The 25,875-nt window shown below is 44.8% G+C and overlaps 1 protein-coding gene across 3 annotated transcripts in view; it reads left to right on the forward strand.

Moving 5' to 3' along the window:
* LOC117367063 (protein FAM3C-like) overlaps window positions 1–24,427 on the forward strand; it is a 109,240-nt gene extending 84,813 nt beyond the window's left edge. For all 3 annotated transcript variants that reach the window (XM_033959283.1, XM_033959284.1, XM_033959282.1), the window contains 3 exons: window positions 9,265–9,349; window positions 20,438–20,564; window positions 22,728–24,427. In XM_033959283.1, the coding sequence (XP_033815174.1) occupies window positions 9,265–9,349; window positions 20,438–20,564; window positions 22,728–22,817 (302 nt within the window). In that variant the 3' untranslated portion in view covers window positions 22,818–24,427. The remainder of the gene's footprint in view (window positions 1–9,264; window positions 9,350–20,437; window positions 20,565–22,727) is intronic.
* Window positions 24,428–25,875: the final 1,448 nt, after the last annotated feature.

The following is a 25,875-nucleotide window of genomic DNA, read 5'->3' on the forward strand; positions in this document are numbered from 1 at the left end:
AAGTGCCAGCATGCGATTTCGTTGACGGACCCGCATCGACGCTGTCTTCAGTGTCTTGGTCCAGAACACGTTCTGAAATCGTGCCGGCCTTGTTCCACGCTCACTGCGCGATCGTTCAAACGGCGCTGCTTACTTTGGGAGTCGATGTTTAAGATGGAGTCTGCCAAAGAGCCGTCTGCTTCAACTTCCACTGCGGTTTCGCCAGTTCGTTCGAAGCCTGCATCGACTACCCCTGCATCGGGCATCGTGAAGCCGGCATCGTTCACTCCGACTTCTGCTTCCGGTTCAGCATCGGTGCCTGCCCCCGTCTCCTCGGCTCAGGTACCGCCTTCCACTGTCCCTCCGGTGGTCATCAAAGTGCCTGAAGCTAGCAAGCAGAAGCACTTGGCCACAAAGGAGCGCGAAGACCGTGCTGGAGGACCCCCTTTCGGTGCGGATCCCTTCATATCGGCTTCGCTGCGATCCCTGCTGGAAGCTCAGTTTGTCGAGCTTATGCAGTCTATGGGACCCCGGCTTATCGCCTCCATTCAGGGTGACCTCCCGGTCTCGGTCCCGGGGGGCGGTCCGCCCCCTCCCCCTCCTCCTCGTCGTACGATCTCTCTGCTCGACGAGGAGGATCGGCTGAGGGCGGCGGGTGCTTCTAGGCGGGCTTCATTTAGTGATATGCCGCCATTGGAGCCCATCACGCCCCCCTCGACAGCAGAGTGCTGTGTCAGCCCCTGATAGTCGAAGTCCTGGGCATACTGCATCGCAGGAAGAGTTCTTCCGCACTCCATACCAGACCTGGGTGGCCCTGCGTGAGTCCGCATCCTTACCACCTCTGCGATCCACTGCATCAAGTCCCATCCATTCCTTGGAGGCTTCGGGGGATCGTGCGATGCACAGAAGATCTCGCTCCCCATCCCGTCACCGGGAGGGGCATCGATCTCGACACTCATCTCGACACTCCTCACGTCATTCGGAGGTGTCCCCGCAAAAGAAGATCCAGCGTATGGGATACTCCTCGTCAGATTTATCCCCGCCTGAGGGACCGGAGTATGAGGAACCATCTACCTCCTATTCTCCCTGCCGCTCTCAGCTCTCTCTGGATCCGGAGGCTTCCACTTCTTCTAGTCCGTCTCGCCGGCCGGCACTGGCGGACCAACTGTCTTTTTCATCCTTCCTTCGACAAATGGCGGATGATTTAGATGTGACGTTGGACACTGGTTCTCGATATTCTAAGGAGTATCTGGACACCATGCATTTGCCTCACCCCCCAGCGGACACGCTTCGCCTTCCTCTGCATAAACTGCTTGACCAGACTTTCAAGCATTGTTTTGAGACACCGTATTCCATCCCTGCAGTTCCCAGTAAATTGGATGCTCGATACCGCATCGTCCATCACAAGGGGTTTGAGGGGGCGCAACTTTCTCATCAGTCACTTCTGGTCGAGTCCTCCCTCAAACGCTCTCATCCCTCCCAGGTTTACGCCTCAGTACCTCCGGGCCGTGAAGGGAGGACGATGGATAAATTTGGTAGACGTATCTACCAGAATTCAATGATGGCGACTCGAGTGCTCAATTATAATTTTTTCTTCTCTTCATATTTGGACTTTTTCTTGCCGGTGCTCCGCAAGTTCATCCCTTTTATCGATGCTCAAGCTCGATTTGAATTTGAAGAGGTGGTGGCTACCCTGTCTCAGTTACGCCTGCAGCTGATGCAATCCTCCTACGATGCCTTTGAACTCTCGGCACGTGCTGCGGCCTGTTCGGTCGCCATGCGTCGCCTGGCATGGCTTCGTACCATTGATATGGATCCAAACCTCCAAGACAGACTTGCTAATGTGCCTTGTGCGGGGGCTGATCTGTTCGATGAGTCTATCGAGACTGTTACTAAAAAACTTTCGGACCATGAGAAGTCCTTCCAGTCTATTCTGTGGCCTAAGCCTAAGCCTCAGCAGTCTCGTCCCTCTAGGCCGCCTCTGATTTACCAGCGGCGTTATCAGCCGAGACAGACTCCTCCTGCGAGACAGCCTGCAAAGAGACAGCCTCCTCAGAAGCCTCAGCAGAAGCCTCAGATGCCGGCTGCACCCAAGGCTACTCAGCCTTTTTGACTCTCTTCCAGGGAGCATAACCAACTTCGTTCTGTCTCCCCCCGTTTTTCCCATCGGGGGTCGTCTCCATCATTTTTGTCATCGATGGGAGACCATCACCACGGACCTCTGGGTCCTTACCATCGTAAGAGAGGGATACTCTCTTCATTTCCAACGGGTCCCCCCGGACCACCCGCCAAGAGAGTATCCTTCCAACTCGACGCAGACCGCTCTTCTTCTCCAGGAGGCTCAGGCTCTTCTTCGGCTTCGGGCCGTCGAGCCGGTGCCATTAGTTTCAAGTTCAAGTTTCAAGTTTATTAGTTGGCTTGTTCAATCGCTTAATCGGATTTCTAAGCGATGTACAATAAAATATACATTCATAAGGAAACAAAAACATTACATACACTTAATTAATTATAATATAAACAAAAGGTAAGAGGGGATGAAATACATTTTTTATAGTAAAGAAAGAACATACAGGGAAAATACAAAAGGAAGTTGGAAAAACAAGAAAAAGCAAAATAATTCACTAAAATAACACTTTATAATAAAATTTAATTAATTTGCAAATGCATCTTTAAACAGAAAGGTTTTTAATTCGCTTTTAAATTTCCCAAACACCTTCTCCTCCCGTAAAAACATGGGAAGCGCATTCCAAATCTGGGGTGCTGTACATGAGAAGATAAATTGTCTTCTTGTACTAATAATTTTTAGCGAAGGAATTGATAAAAGGTTCCGTTCACTAGATCGTAAGGTTCTTTTAATTGAATATGGGATAAGTAACCTAAATAAATTAGATCAGCAAAACCGGGGGTTCTACTCCCGGTACTTCTTGGTTCCGAAGAAGACGGGCGATCTGCGTCCCATTTTGGACCTTCGAGTCCTCAACAAGTTTTTGGTCAAGGAGCGGTTCCGCATGCTGACCCTTGCTTCTCTCTATCCCCTCCTTGAGCAGAACGATTGGTTATGCTCTCTGGACCTCAAGGAGGCCTACACTCACATCCCGATTCATCCGGCCTCCCGCAAGTTTCTCAGATTTCGGGTGGGACATCTACATCTGCAGTATCGAGTGCTTCCATTCGGCCTTTCCTCGTCTCCCAGAGTCTTCACAAAGTGTCTGGTGGTGGTGGCCGCTGCACTCCGGAACATGGGTCTTCAGGTGTTTCCATACCTCGACGACTGGCTCATCAAGGCACCGTCGGCTCCAGGGGTCATTTCGGCGACCTTGACTACAATTTGTTTCCTGCAGAGTTTGGGCTTCGAGATCAACTTCCCCAAGTCCCATCTTCAGCCCACCCAGTCTCTCCCCTTTATCGGGGCTGTTCTGGATACCATTCAACTTCGAGCATTCCTTCCTCCTCAACGCATGGATGCTCTCCTTCTACTCTGCCAGTCGGTGTCTTCTCGCCCGTCCATCTTGGCGAGACACATGATGGTCCTCTTGGGCCACATGGCATCTACAGTTCATGTGACGCCTTTTGCCAGACTACATCTCAGAATTCCTCAATGGACCCTGGCATCTCAGTGGACTCGGGTGTCCGACCCGTTGTCCCGTCACATTGTCGTCACTCCTGCTCTACGGCAGTCTCTTCTCTGGTGGATGACCTCTTCGAATCTATCCAGAGGTTTGCTGTTTCACTCTCCTCCCCACCAGAAAGTTCTCACAACCAATTCATCGAACTATGCATGGGGGGCCCATCTGGATGGTCTTCGAACTCAGGGGTTCTGGACCAGTGCGGAACGACTCCATCAAATCAATCTTCTGGAGCTCAGGGCCATCTTCAATGCTCTCCAAGCTTTTCAGCATCTGCTTCACGACATGGTGGTCCTTATTCGCACAGACAATCAGGTCGCCATGTATTATGTCAACAAACAAGGGGGCAAGGGCTCGGCCCCTCTTTGTCAGGAAGCTCTTCGAGTCTGGGATTGGGCGGTTCGCCACAACACCTTCCTCAGAGCTGTCTACATTCAGGGGAAAGACAACGTCTTGGCAGACAAATTGAGTCGTCTTCTCCAGCCTCACGAATGGATGCTCCATTCCAAACCCCTTCATCAGATCTTTGCTCAGTGGGGAACGTCTCAGATAGACCTCTTTGCAGCCCCCCACAACTTCAAACTGCCTCAGTTTTGCTCCAGGATCTACACTCCTCTCCGCCTCGAGGCAGACGCCTTTCTACTGGAGTGGGGGAATCGCTTCCTATATGCGTTTCCTCCCTTTCCTCTCATTCAGAAGACTCTGGTCAAGTTGAGATCAGACCATGCCACCATGATTCTGATTGCTCCTCGGTGGCCCAGACAACCTTGGTACTCCCTTCTACTTCAACTGTGCAGCAGGGAGCCAGTACTTCTTCCAGTGTTTCCTTCACTACTTACTCAACATCAAGGTTCACTACTTCATCCCAACCTGCAGTCTCTCCACCTGACAGCTTGGTTCCTTTCAACATAACTCCTCACCAGTTCTCTCAAGCAGTGAGGGAGGTCTTGGAGGCTTCCAGGAAGCCTGCTACTCGACAATGCTATTCCCAAAAATGGACTAGATTCTCTTCCTGGTGTATTTCCAATGCCACGGAACCTCAGCGAGCTTCCCTATCTTCTGTATTGGACTATCTTCTACACCTGTCTCAGTCTGGTCTCAAGTCTACCTCTATACGAGTCCACCTGAGTGCTATTGCGGCTTTCCATCAGCCTCTACAGGGGAAACCTTTGTCTGCTCATCCTGTGGTTTCCAGATTTATGAAAGGACTTTTCCATGTCAACCCTCCTATCAAACCTCCTCCTGTGGTTTGGGATCTCAATGTTGTCCTGTCTCATCTTATGAAGCCTCCGTTTGAACCTCTCAACAAGGCTCCACTTAAGTATCTCACCTGGAAGGTGGTTTTTCTGGTGACCCTCACGTCAGCTCGCCGGGTCAGTGAGCTTCAGGCCCTAGTGGCGGATCCACCGTTCACTGTATTCCATCATGACAAGGTGGTCCTTCGTACTCATCCAAAATTCTTACCTAAAGTGGTCTCTGAATTTCACATCAACCAATCCATCGTGCTTCCAGTGTTCTTTCCAAAGCCTCATTCTCATCCTGGGGAATCTGCTTTGCACACTCTGGACTGTAAACGTGCTCTAGCTTTCTACTTGGATCGCACAAAGCCACACAGAACTGCTCCTCAACTTTTCGTCTCCTTTGATCCAAACAAGTTGGGACGACCTGTATCGAAGCGCACCATCTCTAACTGGATGGCGGCTTGTATCTCTTCCTGCTATGCCCAGGCTGGATTATCCCTTCCCTGTAAGGTCACAGCCCATAAGGTCAGAGCAATGGCAGCCTCTGTTGCCTTCCTCAGATCGACACCGATTGAGGAGATTTGTAAGGCTGCCACTTGGTCCTCGGTTCATACATTCACCTCTCATTATTGTCTGGATACTTTCTCCAGACGGGATGGACAGTTTGGCCAAACAGTGTTACAAAATTTGTTCTCTTAAGTTGCCAACTCTCCCACCATCCCATTGGGGTTAGCTTGGAGGTCACCCACTAGTGAGAATACCTGCCTGCTTGTCCTGGGATAAAGCAATGTTACTTACCGTAACAGTTGTTATCCAGGGACAGCAGGCAGCTATTCTCACGTCCCACCCACCTCCCCTGGGTTGGCTTCTCAGGCTAGCTACCTGAACTGAGGAGACACGCCCGGTACATCGGGCGGGAAGGCACTGGCGCATGCGCGGTGCGGGCATCTCGAAACTTCTGAGTTTCTTCAAGCAAGACATGCTTGCAAGATGTCCGTATCGGGGCTCTGTCGGATGACATCACCCACTAGTGAGAATAGCTGCCTGCTGTCCCTGGATAACAACTGTTACGGTAAGTAACATTGCTTTATCCAGGGACAGCAGGCAGATATTCTCGCAACCCACCCACCTCCCCGTGGTTGGCTTCTTTGCTATCTATCTGAACTGAGGCCACGCTGAGACGCATGCCCTAGGTCGGGCGGGAGGGGCTCGTGCGCATGTGCGGGCCAATCGCAAGCTTGAAGGTCTTCAAGCAAGTCTGCTTGCGAAAACGTCCGCTAGGGGGCTCCGTCGGTGACATCACCCACATGTTGAGAATATCTGCCTGCTGTCCCTGGATAACACCTGTTAAGGTAAGTAACTGTGCTTTGCTGTCAGTGCCCCACCCACCCCTCCCCCAGAGAGCCACCCTTGTTGCTGCTACCCTCTCTGGAGAGCTGCTTTGCTACCAGTGCCACTTGCTTCCACCTGTGGCTGTCTCTGCCTACCACGTTCCCCCCCTCCCCCCCGCCATTGGTCCAGGTTGGTGCTCTTCTCCCACCCTCCCCCCATAGTTGGCTCTCTCTCTCTCTCTCTCCTCCTCTCCCTCTCTCTAACCTTTCTCTCTAACCTATTAAAACATAGCACTGCCTGCAGGCTAGGCAGCTTCAGCCTCTTTCTTCCTTCCCTCCCTCTTTCTTAGCTGCTGGCAGTGGTAGTGATTAAATCAGAGCACTGCTTGCAGGCTAGGCAGCTTCAGTCTCTTGCGATCTCTTCTGTCCCTGCTACACAGGAATAGGAAATTACATCAACTGATCCAGTGTAGCAGGGACTGAAGAGACTGCAAAAGACTGGAGCTGCCTGGCCTGCAGGCAGTGCTTTGCTTTAATCGCTAACACTGCTGGCGGCTGTGAAAGGTGAGAGAAAGCCAACCATGGAGGGAGGGAGGAAGGAGAGAGACCCAACCTGACTACATTCACCAATTCTTTGTTTTATATATTTGTGTTTTATATATATATAAAAATTTAAGTATAAGTTACGTAAAAAAGTCTTGATTTAAAGATTTTAAGTGATAAATTTTTAATAAGTTATTTACTGAATCATTTAATTACTACAGAGTGTCTCATTAATTGTTTGTCATTTTTTAATGACGCCTATTTTTTTCTGCAATCAGCACCACAATCCAGTACATACAGCTTCACTTTTTATTGCTTCTGCTTTATAAATTTCTAGGGATATTTTACTCTATATCCTCCTAAGAAAAGAATGGCTTCAGTGTTCTTTTTGTCTATTGCAGGAGTGCCCACACTTTTTGGGCTTGCGAGCTACTTTTAAAATGACCAAGTCAAAATGATCTACCAACAATAAAATTTAAAAAAAAAAACCAAAGTACACTGTACGCTGAGAAAATGTTAATTATCATTCCTATTCCGGGTTTTTTTCAAAGAGGTCAAGGCAGATGACTCTATGCACTGTCACCTCAGTAACAACCATACAAAAATAGACAAAATAAACCACCCTTCCCTTTTTACTAAACCACAATAGCAGTTTTTAGCGCAGGGAAGCTGCGCTGAATGCCCAGCAGCTGCTCTCAAAGCTCATTGGCTCCCATGCGCTAAAATCCGCTATTGTGGTTTAGTAAAAGGGGGGGCCATAGTTCAAAATATAGACAGCAGATATAAATTCAGACACATTTTGATCACTAAATTTAGAGTAAAATCATTTTTCCTACCTTGTTGTCTGGTGATTTCATGAGTCTCTGGTTGCACTTTCTTCTTCTGACTGTGCATCCAATATTTCTTCCCTTCTTTCAGCTTGTATGCTTCTCTCCTCCAGACCTCATTCCCTCCCTAAACTTTTTCTTGCTCTCTCCCTGCCCTTTATTTCTCTCTCTCTTCATGCCTCCTTTCCTTCCTACTCTACCCCATGGCCTGGCATCTCTCTCCTTTCCTTCTATCTCTTCCTCCCCTGCCATGCTCTGACATCTCCTCTCCTTCCTTTCTCTCTGGTCTGGCATCTGTCTTCTTAATTTCCCTTCCCTCCCCCCATGCCCTAGCATCTTTCTCCTCTCCTTCTCTTCTATCTCTCCCTCCCCCCTCCATTATCTGGCATTTTCTCTCCTTCCTTGCCCCTGGTCTGGCATCTGTCTCCTTCCCTTCTCTTGGAAGCCCGTGGCATTTACTGTGCGTCTGCTGCCGCCTCCGTGTTTGGTAGACAGGCTGGAGGTAAAGGACGGCATCACCCCATAGGTTATAATGTCCGGTTTGGGCCTCTCAGACTTGCCAGCTAGTGGCCAAGCAATATAAATGCATTATAATATTTTTTGTTTTATTTTTAATCCCTACTTGCCCTGCCTTCTGGAGAAGGCCCAGTGAAGGAATGGACGCAGCCACTTGCCTTCTCTGGCTCTGGAGATGCTGGAGCGGAAGAGGGTGACAGAAAAATATGTGGGGAGAACGGCACTCACCCATTTATGTTCGGCGGTGCTCTCCTCGGGGGCGGACACAAACAGAAACGTTCCACGGGGAGGAAAGGCGACGCTCAGAGCATGGCTGCCGCATCCTGCCCCTTCGGCAGTCCAAATACTTGCCGCTGTGGCCGTGCAGGACGCGTCTGCGGCTGCAGCCAGCTACCAAGAGTGTTGTGCCCCAAGGCTGGAGTTTGCAGGGTGCGTCATTCCTGTATTGGAGCACGCGTTGTTAGAGGAACTGAACCCAGGCAGGAGGGGCGGGCTCTAACACTGCGCGTGCCGGCTTCCTTTCTGAAACAGGAATGACATAACTTCCTGTTTCGAAGAAGGGAAGCCTTCGCACACAGTGTTAAAGCCCCGCAGCCTGAGTTCAATTCGCTTGTGGGCAAGAGGGCAGTGAGTGAGTGGAAGGGAGGGAAGCTGTCTTCACCAGGCAATCGGGGAGAGGAAGGCTGATCGGCCGGTAGATTTTGAAGGCAACGCGAGTCTATCACGGAGCCCGAGATGGGCTGTGATCGACTCACGTTGCCTTCCTGAGCTATCGGTTGATCGCGATTGACGTATTGGGCACCCCTGGTCTATTGCTATGTAGTCAGAATTTGTTCAGCTATTACTATGGTATCCAAAGGGTGACCACTTGGAGACTATACAGCATAAATAAGTAGGCTTGCCAACTAACAGTTACATGATGATAAAAAGAATGCATGTGAAATGGGAGGCCATTGGAGATTGCATCTCCCCAAACAGAGGTAAATCTTGAAATAAAGTCAACTATGCACAAAATGGTAAAAGAAAAACCTATATATATGCAGAAGTTAGGTTGTCAGTAAGTCTCTTCTGTCAGTGGTTAGTAAGTTAGGTTGCAGACTGTCAATAATTTTTGTTTTAAACACTGTCCTGAGGTAACAGCCCTGTAGATGAATCCCTGGTGTTTGTAATAATAATTTTTACTGAAAAGTCTCTGTTTTAGATGTGACCCCATTTAATGAATTTCTAAAGAAAATACCAGACGGCACTGTAGTGTTGATGGCAACTTATGATGATGGTGCAACAAAGTAAGTAGTGATTATTATAACTGGTCTTCTATCCTGTAAGCGCATTGTTAGATAGTTTCCATGTGCATAGAGTGCTAGGTCCATTTATGGTCACAGCTATGGATGTGCATTTGGAATAATGTTTCCCCATGCTGTATGTTTTGCCTGGAAAGAAAAGAAAGCCCCTGAAACTTTGGGTTTTATCCTACATCACAAATAGTGTACGCTTTTTCCTCTTAATGCCCTTCAAAATGGGGGGAAAAAAATAAAATGTGTACCAAACAGAAAATTTCTGTAAACGATATGAGAAACAGAATGAAAATATAGCTGAATATTGGAGCCTGTAGAACTGGAACAAGGTATTTTTGCACACTTGGTAAGGTTTGAAAATTACAACTTCCTTCTCCCCCACAATAGAAAATATACAGTGCAGACAAGTCATTATTTGTTGTACGTTGTACCTCCCAAATATGATTCATCCAGACGGAATGCTTGGGTCTCCTGTTGTGTTTTCCCATATGTTCAAGACATTACGAGCCAAAGTACTTACTTTTTCTCACATCTCTCCCGTTTATTCTACTATATTGGGTTTTCAATCCACTTCTGTAGTACCTCCTAGCTAGTCATGTTTTCAGGCTAGCCACATTTAATATGTATAAGATGAGATCTGCATGTGCTGCTTGCATTGTGTTTTCTTTAGACCCCACACCCTGCTCATAAGGGTTTGAGACATGTTGCAAAAACATGTCTCCCAGTGCAGAGGCTGCATGGAAATTGAAAATAAAACTTGCAAATTATAGATACTAATGTTTTGCTCCTTGTAAACAGAATACAAGAAAAGTAGTTTTGACTGCATACTGTCAAGTTAATTCTCTTTTTCTGACACAGGAGTTTCCTTTTAATCCTTTTGCAGGACTTGCTTAAGGGACTGTAGTGCCTCGAGCTAACATTTTTGCAGCGGCATGACCCTCAATCCAGTATCTCCCCTCTCTATGAAGTGTATATCCTCTGCACCTCACCAGTGATAAAAGGTGTCAAAATTAATTGTTCTCATTATCTCCCCTCCCCCTTTGTAGTCTTGTCTTGCTCTTTCTCCCCATCTACTGTCAAGGGTTGAGCGAAAATAGTGATGCCAAACTGCAGGTGGAGGAAGGGAAGAGAGGCTGGACTGCAAGGAGAGAGGACAGACAGAATAGACTAAAACAAGGGTAGGGAACTCCGGTCCTCGAGAGCCATATTCACTGGTTTTCAGCATTATATCTGCTTAATTTCTCTTCTCCCTGTTTCTTACTTAAAAAAAACAACAAAAAAGCACAAAAAAATAAACCCTTCTCTTTCCTCTGTTAAATCTTATTTCCTCTTTCCCTTTCCCTTCATAGGAATAAGGGTAAGACTTATAGTCCCACCAACCCCAGGGACCACTTTTCATATATAGAGACCCAAATAATCAGGACTACTCAAATCAAGTCACTTCACAACCAATCAAGATGACCTTTATTCTATGCAATCACTGTGGTGCTTTAATTCCAAGACATACTATTTGGAGGCTTAAGGCTTGCCCCATCTGTCTTCAACTTGCTAGTATTAAGGAGGAGCTCTGCAAACTTAAACAGGAATTGAATACAATTAAAGCAGCTTCCATCACTCCACAAAATCATACCAACTTACCACCTCTACCTCAAAGAATAAAACAGCCCAGGAATAAATGGGTCACAGTAGGCTCAGGAAGACAGCGACATGTAACACAGAAACATCCACCTTCACTAATATTACCTCTACAGAATTCCTTCGCTCCACTAGTGCACTGCGATACTCAAGAAAACAGAAGGGAGGTGGGACTGGAACCAATGAAGGTAACTCAAGAGAACAAGCGCACCCTAAGCACAAATAAAAAAGCCAAAATCAGAAAACTATTACTGTTGGGGGATTCCATCATCAGAGGCATTAACCTTGGAACACAGGGCGAGGAGACCAAAATAGTGAAATGTCTTCCAGGATCCTCAGCTACCAGGAGTTCCAGGCAAATACTGACTATAATTAAGGAAGAAACTAAGGATTTTAACACTGATGTGGTTTTCCATCTGGGAACAAATGACCTGGCCAAGAACTTCACACTTGCAGCACAGAAAGCTTTTCGGGAGCTTGGTGAGGGCATGAAACCTTTTGTAAAGACTTTAGCTTTTCTGAAATACTGCCTGCATATGGAAAGGGAGAGCAAAGAGTGAAAAACACAGAGGACTTTAATAGATGGTTCAAAGCCTGGTGTCATCAAGAAGGCTTCAGGTACATAGGAGGATGGGGAAATACATGGAAGAACAAGAAGCTATATTGCACTAATGGGCTACATATTACTACAGCAGGAAAAAGAAACCTTGCAGAGAAATTTAGACAATATTTTTCTAGGCCTTTAAACTAGAAGGTGGGGGTGGTGTATGTACAAAGGACAATTATAGAGACCACCCCCAGCAAAAGAAAAGATGTGATAGTAGTAAAGACTGCAACATAAGCAATATCAGCAACTCATTTCTTAGGATTGCAGCGGAAAGTGAAACAAAACAAAAATCCATACGAAAAAGGAGATTATCGCTGAAAAATAGCTGGAAAGCGATGACCACAAATGCTCGCAGTCTAAGCAACAAAGTTCATTATCTGCAAGCCCTGATGTTAAAGGCAGATCTAGATATTGTCGCTATCACAGAGACATGGTTCAGTGAATCACATAGATGGGATGCAAACATACCGGGATATAATCTTTTTAGGAAGGACAGAGATGGTCAAAAAGGTGGAGGAGTAGCTCTCTATGTAAAGATCAATATCCAAGCGACCGAAATGCAAGGGACCTGGGGAGAGGAAGAAGCGATATGGATTGCTCTGAAAAGAGAAGATGGAACTTCTATCTACGTGGGTGTAGTCTACAGACCTCCTGACTCAATCGCAGCAAATTGATAAGGATCTGATTGTGGATATCCAAAAGTTTGGAAGGAAAGAGGAGGTTCTGCTGTTGAGAGATTTCAACCTGCCGGATGCAGACTGGAATGTTCCGTCTGCGGAATCGGAAAGAAGTAGGGAGATTGTGGATGCCTTTCAAGAGGCTCTGCTCAGACAAATGGTGACGGAACCCACAAGGGAAAAAGCGATATTGGATCTGGTCCTCACAAATAGAGAGAGTATCTCTAATGTTCGAGTGGGTGCTCACCTGGGAAGTAGCGATCATCAAACGGTTTGGTTTGATATAACGGCTAAAGTGGAGAGCGGCTGCACGATACTTAAAGTCCTAGATTTCAAACGTACAGACTTTAATGCAATGGGAGAGTACCTGAAGAAAGAGCTGTTAGGATGGGAGGACATAAGAGAAGTGGAAAGACAGTGGTCTAAGCTGAAAAGTAGCGATAAAAATGGCTACGGACCTTTATGTGAAGAAAATCAATAAAAACAAGAGTAAAAGGAAGCCGATATGGTTCTCCAACCTAGTGGCTGAGAAAATTAAGGCGAAAGAGTTGACGTTTGTGAAATATAAAAAAACCCAAGAAGAGGAGAGCAGAAAGGACTACACGGGTGAAACTGAAAGAAGCCAAGAGAGAGATACGTCTGGCGAAAGCACAGGTGGAAGAACAAATGGCTAAAAATGTAAAAAAAGGAAACAAAAATTTTTTCAGATATATTAGAGAAAGGAGGAAGATGAAAAATGGAATTGCTAGGCTAAAAGATGCTGGGAACCAATATGTGGACAGTGGTGAGGAGAAAGCAAATGTGCTAAACAAATACTTCTGTTCTGTGTTCACAGAAGAAAATCCTGGAGAAGGACCGAGATTGTCTGGCAAAGTTACACGAGAAAATGGAGTAGATTCTGCACCGTTCACGGAGGAGGGTGTTTATGAGCAACTTGAAAAACTGAAGGTGGACAAAGCGATGGGACCAGACGGGATCCATTCCCAGGATACTAAGGGAGCTCAGAGAGGTTCTGGCGAGTCCTATTAAAGACTTGTTCAACAAATCTCTGGAGACAGGAGTGATTCCTGGGGATTGGAGGAGAGCGGATGTGGTCCCTATTCATAAAAGTGGTCACAGGGATGAAGCAGGAAACTACAGGCCGGTGAGCCTCACTTCAATTGTTGGAAAAATAATGGAAGTGTTGCTGAAAGAAAGGATAGTGTACTTCCTTGAATCTAATGGGTTACAGGATCCAAGGCAACATGGCTTTACAAAAGGTAAATCGTGCCAAACGAACCTGATTGAATTTTTTGATTGGGTGACCAGAGAGCTGGATCGAGGACATATGCTAGATGTAATTTACTTGGATTTCAGCAAAGCCTTTGATACAGTTCCTCATAGGAGGCTGTTCAACAAACTTGAAGGGCTGAAGTTAGGACCCAAAGTGGTGAACTGGGTCAGAAACTGGCTGTCGGACAGACACCAGAGGGTGGTGGTTAATGGAAGTCGCTCGAAGGAAGGAAAGGTGAATAGTGGAGTCCATCAGGGTTCGGTGCTGGGGCCATTCCTGTTCAATATGTTTGTGAGTGACATTGCTGAAGGGTTAGAAGGAAAAGTGTGCCTTTTTGCAGATGATACCAAGATTTGTAACAGAGTAGACACCAAAGAGGGAGTGGAAAATATGAAAAAGGATCTGCAAAATTTAGAGGATTGGTCTAATGCCTGGCAACTAAAATTCAATGCAAAGAAATGCAGAGTAATGCATTTGGGGATTAATAATAGGAAGGAACCGTATATGCTGGGAGGAGAGAAGTAATATGCACGGACGGGGAGAGGGACCTTGGGGTGATAGTGTCCGAAGATCTAAAGGCGAAAAAATAGTGTGACAAGGCAGTGGCTGCTGCCAGAAGGATGCTGGGCTGTATAAGGAGAGGTGTAGCCAGTAGAAGGAAGAAGGTGTTGATTCCCCTGTACAGGTCATTGGTAAGGCCCCACTTGGAGTATTGTGTTCAGTTTTGGAGACCGTATCTGGCTAAGGACGTAAGAAGACTTGAGGTGGTCCAGAGGAGGGCAACGAAAATAATAGGAGGCTTGCGCCAGAAGACGTATAAGGAGAGACTGGAAGCCCTGAACATGTATACACTAGAGGAAAGGAGAGACAGGGGAGATATGATTCAGACGTTCAAATACTTGAAGGGTATTAACGTAGAACAAAATCTTTTCCAGAGAAAGGAAAATGGTAAAACCAGAGGACATAATTTGAGGTTGAGGGGTGGTAGATTCAGGGGCAATGTTAGGAAATTCTACTTTACGGAGAGGGTAGTGGATGCCTGGAATGCGCTCCCGAGAGAGGTGGTGGAGAGTAAAACTGTGACTGAGTTCAAAGAAGCGTGGGATGAACACAAAGGATTTAGAATCAGAAAATAATATTAAATATTGAACTAAGGCCAGTACTGAGCAGACTTGCACGGTCTGTGTCTGTATATGGCCGTTTGGGGGAGGATGGGCAGGGCAGGGCTTCAATGGCTGAGAGGGTGTAGATGGGCTGGAGTAAGTCTTAACAGAGATTTCGGCAGTTGGATTCCAAGCACAGTACAGGGTAAAGCTTTGGATTCTTGCCCAGAAATAGCTAAGAAGAAAAAATTAAAAAATTTAAATTGAATCAGGTTGGGCAGACTGGATGGACCATTCGGGTCTTTACCTGCCGTCATCTACTATGTTACTAAGTTACTATGTTTTTTTGGTAAACCTACTGAAGTTCTTGTAAATTGATGAGCAATGAATTTTAAATAATAATAATGAAGAATTGGTAAGCCTTCTATTAAGAAATTTCTCTCTGCCTTCTGTTCAAATTCTCCTCCTCTCCCTCCTCTTTTTTGGGGGGGTTTATTCTCATTAATTACTCTTCATATTTTCTATCTGAAGGTATGCCTGGACAGCTCAATTTCAGAGCGTGCCCAATATATTGAAAAGCAAAAATGAATTCTTTCCTACTAAATTGGTTGACTTATACATATAACATGTTTGGGGCCATTTTACTAACAGCATTTAAGTGCTAACTTGTGCTTAACACAGGGAAAAAAGGCTTCCTGCAAAACACATTACAGCATTATGTGGTAGTTTGCCTGTGAACGTGTGCTACCTTGTGTGTTAACTTTTTAAATATATTTTTTGCTGAAGGCATATTATTGGTGTAGAATGGTGTTACAGCTAACACCTTTGCCTTGGTGTGTGCTAACTGGTTTATGCAGAATTAACACAGTGCCTCTTAACTAGGATGCGATAAATGATCCTGTGTTAAATTTTTAAGGTAAATTTTTGAAAAATGTCAAATATTGCTAAATTAGAAATGGACTTAGTACATGGGAAAATACTGTGTTAGAATATGGGCTTAGCATGTTTTTACATGGCTTAGTCAGACAGCCTCGTTTTCTGTGTATTTAAGAGTTCCAAGTAATTTTGATATACCGCACTATAAGTCAATACTTTGAGAGGTTTACAATAATTTATAATACAAGCATGGAAAAAGGAATTATAGTAAATCCTAAGATAGGTAGAAAGGTGGTGAGGGAACATTGCTCTGAAAAGCCAAACTATAGCATCTGCACAACCAAGTCGCAGAGAGACCAACCAGGGACCTTGCTTAGAGAATGACACAGGGATGGGTACTCGTAGTTAATCACGGGGACAGGGACAAACTTTGTTCCCGTGTCATTCTTTTAAACTATAGTATCAATATGTCAAAACACACGTTAGACAATTGGTAACTGAATTCAATGGTTTTAAAAAAATAGAACCTGCACAAGCTGGTTTTGGATTTAAATGTTAAATGATATCATTTGTGTCTGGTCTGCCTTTGATGTGGAAACAAGAGTCTTATCTGCTGATCAGACTCCTACCATCTGCAACGTCTTCCATCTTTTGCCCAGTTGCCCAAGAATCTTACTGCAACAGATTCATCCATCGTTGCTGGCATCAAAGAACATTCCCAACATTTAATAGACACTTATTTTCCTGTTTATTCACTGTATAGTTTAGGTTCTCTCCTACACCCATGTCTGAAAGACAATCCAACTACCTTCCCAGATGATGTAAAAACATAGGCAATTGAATCTATGGGAAGGTTATACCAAAACCAGATCAAAATGAAAAGCTCTATTTGTGATTTTATTTTTTATTTAATTTTCTATACCGTTCTCCCAGGGAAGCTCAGAACGGTTTGCACAAATTTATTCAGGTACTCAAGCTTGTTTCCCTGTCTGTCCCGGTGGGCTTACAATCTATCTAATTTACCTGGGGCAATGGAGGAGATTAAGTGTGTTGCCCAGGGTCACAAGGAGCAGCGTGGGTTTGAACTCATAACCTCAGGGTGCTGAGACTGTAGTTTTAACCACTGCGCCACAGTTGTACAGATTATTGTCCCTTTTTATACTTTAAATTAAAACTAAATCTCAACAAATCCAAGTCTAGCATTTTTTTCTAACCAGAACACTGCTACTCTACCCCTCCCAGTGACAATTCACAATACTCCAATTCCTACAATGACTTCCGTTCGCGTTCTAGGTGCGGTTCTTGACTCCAAATTGACATTTCGCCCTCAAATTGGTCAAATAGACATTCATCAAATTGCGCCTGATTCAGTCTATCCAATCACTTCTTTTAGCTTTTGCAGTCAGCATACTGGTTCATTTCTTAATCATCCAGCAAATCAGCTACTGCAGCTCTTTTTATATGTTGGTCAGCAGCAGAAAGATTTACATATTACAGTTAGTTCAGAACACTGCTTCCGATTAATCAGTAATGCTCACAAGTTTGATCATATTACCCCCATCTGAATCAAGCTTACTTACTCCCCTTGCCCTACTGAATTGCCTATAAAATAACTCACTCTAATCTTCAAAATTCAGCAGAACCACAACAAAAATCATAAAACCGGAAACATGAAAGTGGAAAGATGAATCAATTATCTCACACGTCTAGAAATTGATACATCTTTCCAGTTTTATGATATTTGATTTTTGTAACTATTGGTTGTAGAATTTTGTTCTCAGCAGAACCACTACATTTCACGTGATACCTCATTCCAGTGGTCTCAAACTCGTGGCCTGGGGGCCACATGCGGCCAGGTACTATTTTGAGGCACTCAGTGTGTTTATCATAATCACAAAAGTAAAATAAAAGTTTCTTGATCATATCTCTCTTTAGCTATAAATTACAATATTCTTATTAAGACTTCGGCCAAAAAAATTTTTTATAAACTATAAAGTTTTGCCTCATGCAAAATTGTAATTTCTTTAATAAGACATTAACTAATTTTTTCTGAGGCCCTCCAAGTACCTACATATCCAAAATGGCCCTGCAAAGGGTTTGAGTTTGAGACCACTGCCTCATTCCCTACTCTTCCTGCTAGGGCACTCGAATCTGCCAACATTAATTAACTTGTATACCATCATACCGTGTGTCAGTACATGAGCACATTTGGCAATCTGCTTTTCCTGTTCATGGCCCACAACTCTGGAACTTTCTTCCCTCTTCAATAAGACTATTACCTACTTTTAGACCAGTTCAGAACTAAACTAAAGACATCCTATGTTCAGATGCTTACACATAATCTGGTCCCTCTCTTTCATGATCCCAACCGACTAAACTAAACTAAGCCTTAAGTTTATATACCGCATCATCTCCACGGAAGCGGAGCACGACACTAGGGGGATGGGATGATAAACCCCCATTTCCCCAATCTGTTCCACCCCCCTTTTCCTATCATAATTTGTAGTTTACCCCTTAACCTCACTCAGGTGTCTGTCTTGAACTCTCGCACCCCTCTCCCTATATTAGATTAACCAATTAGGAGGTTTTACCATATTGCGAGATATCAAGACACGAATAAACTTGGGGACAGAGCCTATGGGGATGGGATAGAGATGGGGTGGTGATGGAGACAGGGCCAGTGGGGATAGGGACAAACTTTGTCCCTGTGTCATTCTCTAAAAACTGACCTGAAGCCATCTAATATAATAAAATGGTAGGCCGCGCATGTGCACTAAAAAAAACGTGTTCCCTGAGCTGTCGCGAAAATACGACTGCGCATGCGCGGCCCCGGCAGTGGCTTTCAAATTAAAAAAAAAAATAAAAATTACACAGCTGCGAGACAGGAGCTGCGGCGGCGGCGGCGACTTTCAATGACGAAGAAGCTGCAGCTCGGGAAGTCAGGGGCCTCCCCCGCCACGTACAATCCGCTCCCTCTCCTGCAGCTCAGGCACCACAGAAGCTGTGAAAACTGCGCAACCCGGTCCCCGCGTCTGCCTACCCTTCCCCCCAACAAAGCGCATTTGCCCCCCCCCCCTCTCAGAGAGTCCTTTGCCGCTGACCCGACTACCTACCCAGCGACTTAAGCAGCAGTCTTCACACGCTGCTTCAGGCACTTCTACTGCCCTGATTTGCTCTGCCGCGTCTCTGATGATGTCATCAGGGACGTGCCAGAGTAAATCAGGGCAGTAGAAGAACCCGAAGCAGCGTGTGAAGACTGCTGCACAGGCTGCTTGAATGGGAGCAGGAAGAGGTGATGATGGACAGGGGGGGGAAAAAGGAAGGGAGGCCTATTGTTGGACAGGGGAAGCAGGAAGAGGTGCTGATGGACAGGGGGGTGGGAATGAAGGGAGGCCTACTGCTGGACAGAGGGAGCAGGAAGAGGTGCTGATGGACAGGGGGGAGGTAAAACAAAGGGAGAAGGACTGCTGCTGGATAAGGGGAGCTGAATGGGTGTTAGTGGACAGGGGGGAAAAATGAAGGGAGGCCTAATGCTGGACAGGGGGAGCAGGAAGAGGATGCTGATGGACAGGGGGAAAAAATGAAGGGAGGCCTACTGCTGGACAGGGGGAGCAGGAAGAGATGCTGATGGACAGGAGGAAAAAATGAAGGGAGGCCTACTGCTGGACAGGGGGAGCAGGAAGAGATGCTGATGGACGGGGGGGGTGGGTGGTGGTGGAAATGAAGGGAGACCTACTGCTGGACAGAGGGAGCAGGAAGAGGTGATGATGGACAGGAGGAAAAAAAGGAAAGAATGCCTATTGTTGGACAGGGGGAGCAGGAAGAGGTGCTGATGGACAGGGGGGAGGTAAAACAAAGGGAGAAGGACTGCTGCTGGATAAGGGGAGCTTGAATGGGTGGTGGTGGACAGGGGGAGGAAATAAAGGGAGGCCTAATGCTGGACAGGGGGAGCAGGAAGAGGTGCTGATGGACAGGGTGAAAAAATGAAGGGAGGCCTACTGCTGGACAGGGGGAGCAGGAAGAGTTGCTGATGGACAGGGGGAAAAAAATGAAGGGAGGCCTACTGCTGGACAGGGGGAGCAGGAAGAGATGCTGATGGACGGGGGTGGTGTGGGTGGTGGTGGAAATGAAGGGAGACCTACTGCTGGACAGAGGGAGCAGGAAGAGGTGATGATGGACAGGGGGGAGGTAAAACAAAGGGAGAAGGGCTGCTGCTGGATAAGGGGAGCAGTGAAGGGGTGGTAGTGGACAAAGGAGAGGTAAAAAGAAGGGAGAATGGACAGGAAAAAGTGGCTAAGGAGACAGAGAGAGAAAGAAATAAAGACAGACACACACATATATTCTAGCACCCCGGGGGGGGGGAAATGCTGCACAGGGAAGTAGGGAGGAGGGAAATGCTGATGCACAAGGAAATGGAGGAGGAGGGAATGCTGATATGGCTACTGTACAGGAAAGTAGACAAGGGGAGATAAATGCTGCATAGGGGGGCAGAAAGAGAGACAAATAGAAAGAAAGACAAATAATAGGAGGGAGGGAGACAGAAAGAAAAGAAGAAAGACACAAGGGCAGGGAGTGAGACAGAAAGAAAGAAAGACAGACATACATATATTCTAGCACCCGTTAATGTAACGGGCTTAAAGACTAGTCTTTAAATAAAATTATAGATTGCATTTATCTCAAAATTTAAGCAGGTTACAACTTATGTATAGAATTGTAGGGGAAAATGCCATGTTTCCCATTAAACTCAATGGGAAAACTCTGGGTTCAGGTGCTGTGCTATTTTGAAATGCAGAATGTTAAAAAAAAAAAGCCCTGTTCAGGAACACAAACATTTCAGAGATGGCAGCAGCCAGCCTGTGAAAGGGGCAATGGTCATGTTTAACCTATCCACTTGCTGTTTGTTTTAAGGCTCAACAGTGAGTCACGGAAGCTGATTGCTAATCTGGGAAGTACGTCTATCAATGAGCTTTCCTTTAGAGATAACTGGGTTTTTGCAGGTGGAAAAGGAATTAAAACCAAAAGTCCATTTGAACAGGTCAGTTGTGTTTTTTTGTTTGTTTTCATTCAGCAATTTAGTGACTGAGAGTTAAATACATTTGTTTGGAAGTGAATTTAAAAAATATCAGGCTTTATAAAGCTTTAGTACGGTCTACAGAGAAAAGAAGCCTTTGAGCGATTTGTATCCTTGTATACTGCAAAAACATTCCAATGGAATATTTTATTGTGATTTTTATAGTGCATAGCAAACGTACACAGTGGTTTTACAAAGACATATGGAAGGTAATTTCATAACAGGTCACCTTCGTAGAAAATGCAAGTAGGCACCTATTTGGGGATTTTTTTTTATAAAGTCAAAGAGGTCTTATAAAATAGCCTTACAAAACCTGCAGAAATTGTGGCTAAATGCATTGCTGTATATTTATATCTGGTATAAATATACCCAGGTGAAATATGCAGATATGTATGTGAGTAGGGGAATACTTTGGGAATCTGCCCATGCTCCACCCACACTATACCCCCAGGAATGCCTACATACAGGTGGTGTAAAAGTACTCTTATGTGTGTGTATACTATGGGGCTCATAATCGAAAGAGAAAAACGTCCAAAAACCGGCCTAAGTCGGCACTTGGACGAACATTGTCAAAATACATCCAAGTGCCAATAATAAAAACAGGTTTTGGATGTATTTCTAAATGACCAAGGCCTTCATAGTGCCGCTGAACAACCATACCTAAACGCGGCATTTCAGGAGGAGTGTCGAGGGTGAGAATTGGGCAGGACATGGGCCAGCTTAGACTTAGTCGTACTGCATGTATAACCGAAAGTTATACAGCACAGGATCGACGGAACTTGGACGTTGTGACTTAGACCGAACATGGCCTAAGTCACAAAAAACCACCTAAAGTCACCAGATAAGCACTGCAAACACATAATACAGACCCCCCCACACTACCCCAGTGATCACCGCCCCCCCCCCATAAAAATATTAATCACAACTTGAAAATTGTGCCTCCAGAACATCATCACCTGTCAGCCTGGCATAGGAAAGCCTAGTCGTGCTGCACAGAGGCATCGTAAGCCATCTTGGGGGTGGGTTAGGGACCCATGGAGAGGAAGACCGATGCCCATAAGCCCCTGTAATCACTGCAATTGATATTGAAATATGTGCACTCCCTATACACTCCCAAAACCCTTTTGTACTGGCATATAAGTGGCTCCTGCAGCCATAAGGGCTATTGGGGTGGTAGATAAGTGGGTCTAGGGGATTCTGGAGGTGGTTTGGGGGCTCACCAAGAGCTATTAGGAAGCTGTAGTGAGATGATGACATGGCACCCTTTTTGTGAAGTTCACAGCAGTGCCCTGTAAGATACCCCACTATTTAGGTGCCATGTCTGGGTGTTCAGTCTATCACTTTGCAGACTCCTCCCACATCCAACAGGGCTTGTTCTAGGCATTTTTGATTTGGACGAAAAGTGGTATAAAGATGGAAGATTTAGCGGCTTGGACGATCAGATCAGCAGGACGTATAGTTAGACGATTTTCGAAACGAAAAAAAATTTGGACGTATTTTTTACTTTGGATGACTTGCAACTTGGACAAAAACGGACTTAGATTTTCTTTTCAATTATGCCCCTCTATGGGATTCTTTTATTAAAATACTTTTCCATGAACTCTTCTTACAGAAACAACTTTATGTGATTATGCACTCAGGGAGCCGTTCTTTAACTGAATTCCACAGTTTAGGCACATCCATGCCGCTAATGTCATCCGACTCTCCCTGATCCTCTGAGCAAGAGGATGACATTAGCGGCACTTGGAGTTCCTTGAAAAAGCGATAGCGAAACATGTCAGACTCCATGTTTCCTAGGTCGTAATTATTGCTAGCGATGAAGCTACAGATCAAGATAAGTTTAAAATTATATTTCTAAAAAATGAAAAATAGGATTAATCCTAAAGTTTTATGATTAAGATATTTGAGGCCGGTGACGATTTAACACCCGAGGTTCCCCACTAAAAGAAATATGGTTAAGCGTTGGAGCTGGTGAAACTGAGGCCAAAATAAATATAGAAAGCTAAAGCTATATAAGGTTGGAATTGACTGAGAGTATATATTATACTGATTGATTGTTGCATAACTCACGAGTCTAAATGAATATATGAAATTGAGCATCTTAGGAAGAACTTTTTCTGTTTACAGCGCATAAAGAACAACAAGGACACAAACAAATACGAAGGGTGGCCGGAGGTTGTGGAGATGGAAGGCTGCATCCCCCAAAAGCAGGACTAAAACCAGCAAGCCAATGTGAACTTCTTGCATCGGAAAGGGGTGTGGTAGAAATGGCAGTGAAAGCAAGATATGAAGCAACCCCCTGTAAATATGCTCAGTGTGAACCTGAGCATTCATACATTTGATATGTGGATTATTTATTGCTACCATGGATTTGGAGAAAAATCAATAAACGGGCCAATAAAGGACAAGATCAAGAACCATTTCAGGACAGTTATCTCTTCATTCTCTCCAAAATAATACCGTGATATTGCATACTTATTAATATCATGCATTCTTCTTGGGTCCAAACTGAAAAATAATTGCTGTTCACCTAAGCAAATTGATTTTATAATGGAAATTTATGTTGGTGCTTTTGATAGGTATTTTAATTATGGGCAAATCTTATAAATGCAAATCATTCTTATAAATGTAAAATATACCAGTTAGTAACAAAGCAGAGATATGCCATTGCACTTTGCTCTTGAAATGTAATGTTTTTTTAGGAATACAAAGGGTTGAAATTTGAAGGAGAATAATTATTTAAAAATGTTTTGGCATCTACTTTGTCTGGCAAAACTGTATTATAGTTCTGTTCTAAAGAAATATTCATTCTGTTATATTGTCTACTGTTTTGGTGTGTGTCTACTTTCTGACCCCCCAACAAATAGAATCAAAATGGAAAACTGAATTATAAGATCTAAACCTAAACGTAGAAACAAGCTCAACAAATCAAACCATCCTTCCAAAAAGAATCATTATGATAGATGAGTAATAAGAGGAATAATGCTGCATATATATATAAAACAGAAATTTACTAGATTATAAAACCTGTAACTGACTATGTTCTAATCTATTCCACCTTTACAGCAACTAATTATTTGACTTGTAGCTCACCAGTTTTCCACACATCTACTGAATGCTGGCAAGCGATGGGCTCTAGAATGGTATCGGGTAGGCCCATCCAGTTTTACTCGCACACCAAAAGCCTGGATTTCCCATGGCCCATCCAGTACAAAGAAGTGAACAGTGCGAGTACAGTAGATGCTTTGCATCTTGGACTGCAACATCCCGACAATGTTTTTTGATAGTACAGTGCCAGATATCATTAAACCAACAGAGAAGCAACATTACTTGCACCTCTTCCAAGGTAAAGCAATCTCTGATGCTTTGGCTCCTATTGGAGTTTGAAGAGCAGAAAGACAATTCTGGCTCTCAAAAAACTATGTTCATGGAACTACACGTGCACATTTTGGTGGGACTGCTGTAGAACTTTGATTTGGATATAAACAGTGACACTGAGATGTTTCTAGTCACTTGAAGGACACATGCATTCAGCCTCTGGACCCCCCCCCCCCCCCTGCCTACTGCATTAACACTGCTGGTACTGCTTCGTTTATTTCAACAAGAGCCATGAAGACAGGATTTTCAGAGGGACTGACATAGTAGTACAGTAGGGCAACTAAAATTGCTATATAATTATCAGCTTTTATTAAGCCTTGTGGTTTGCACTGAATATTTAGAAGCGGTGTTCAACGATCATTTATGGTAGTGCAGTATGAAAATTTAGAAATAAGCATCAACTGTATTACAAGAATCAATAAAATGAGATGTGCCTGACTTTTTGATTATCTTTGATTTGCTGTGATAATTACATGTAATGGAAGCCTTCTCTAGGCTCGCTTGCTCTCTGCAATTAAAATGAGCCAATTGTATATTTGTGTAAAAAAAAAAAAAAGAACAGTTTTTTGTTTTAGTACATTTGTGACTGGGTATTTACCTAAAACACTTACTCTCTTTTGAGGCCCAGGTTACTTTAGCCATCAGATCAAGCTTTTCTTACTCTGTTATATTCAGACAGTTTATAATTACCCTGAGGATACCACTTGTGCTACCCTTCTCTATCCTTTAGTTACATCTCACTTTGATTACTGTAACACCCGCTAACCACCAGTCCCCATGTGTATACGCTAAGTTTTACACATGTGAAAATTGAGCATGTGTGAGGGAGGAAGTGGTCTGTGGCTAGGAAAAATGGTGGCTCTGAGATGGTGCCAGTGGATGCTCCTTTGGTGAGGAGGAGGTCTTTAGCTGGTGGAGCTTGGGAATCCCCACCAACCACAGTGGAAGACTAAAATGTTGGGTCGGCCTGGGCCCACTTGTGGCTATGCCACTGTTCAATGGCACTTACCAGCTAGTGCTGTTGAATATTGCAGCTAACCTGCAGGATTTCTCAACCCAGTCCTCGGGGTACACCATGTACCATTGGGTTTTCTGGCTATTCACAATGAATAAGTGTGAGATAAATTTATATACCAAAGAGAAAATGCATGCCAACCTCTCTCTTACATATTCACTGTGGGTCTCCTGAAAACCTGATGGGACTCTGTGTACCCCGAGGAGTGGGGTGAGAAGTCTTGCCCTAACCAGTTAGATTAGGGCTAGGCTAGGGACAGAGTATGATTGGAGCATCTACTTAGCTGGTTAGCAGCGATTTTTCAATCCACTAACCAGCTAATATTAGGACAGCAAAAAAAGGCTGAATATCAGCCATTGCCTAGTTAACATCTGGGTGACCACTGATACCCAGATGTTGAATGCTGGGAACCTCATATGCCCCAGCATTGAATAACTCGAGTCAGTTTAGCCTTCAGCTGTGAGTGGTGCAAATGATGCTTACCACTATAGGCTGACTGATGGGCTGTAAATTTGTATATGAGTCAAGTAATTGCTCAAGGTCACAAGAAGCAGCAGTAGAATTGGACCCTGGTTTAACCTTATTGTCAGCCTGCTGTGCCTACTCTTCCATCCCACATTTAAAAAAGTGAAGAAGCTCAAAACTGCTTATTTTAATAGTTATGTTATCAACCTAACATAGAGAATAACAGTTGGGCTCCCTTTTACCAAGCTGTGGTAGAGCGTTTTAGTGCTGGTCGGCGCAGTGAATGCTCGGATGGTCATTCAATTCCTATGAGTATCGGAGCATTTACCGCGCTGGCCAATGCTAAAACACTCTACCGGACCTTAATAAACAAAATACAGTGGTACCTTGGTTTATGAGCATAATTTGTTCCAGAAG

The sequence above is a fragment of the Geotrypetes seraphini genome, chromosome 9, assembly GCF_902459505.1.
Source record: "Geotrypetes seraphini chromosome 9, aGeoSer1.1, whole genome shotgun sequence".
In the NCBI taxonomy this organism is placed as follows: Eukaryota; Metazoa; Chordata; class Amphibia; order Gymnophiona; family Dermophiidae; genus Geotrypetes; species Geotrypetes seraphini.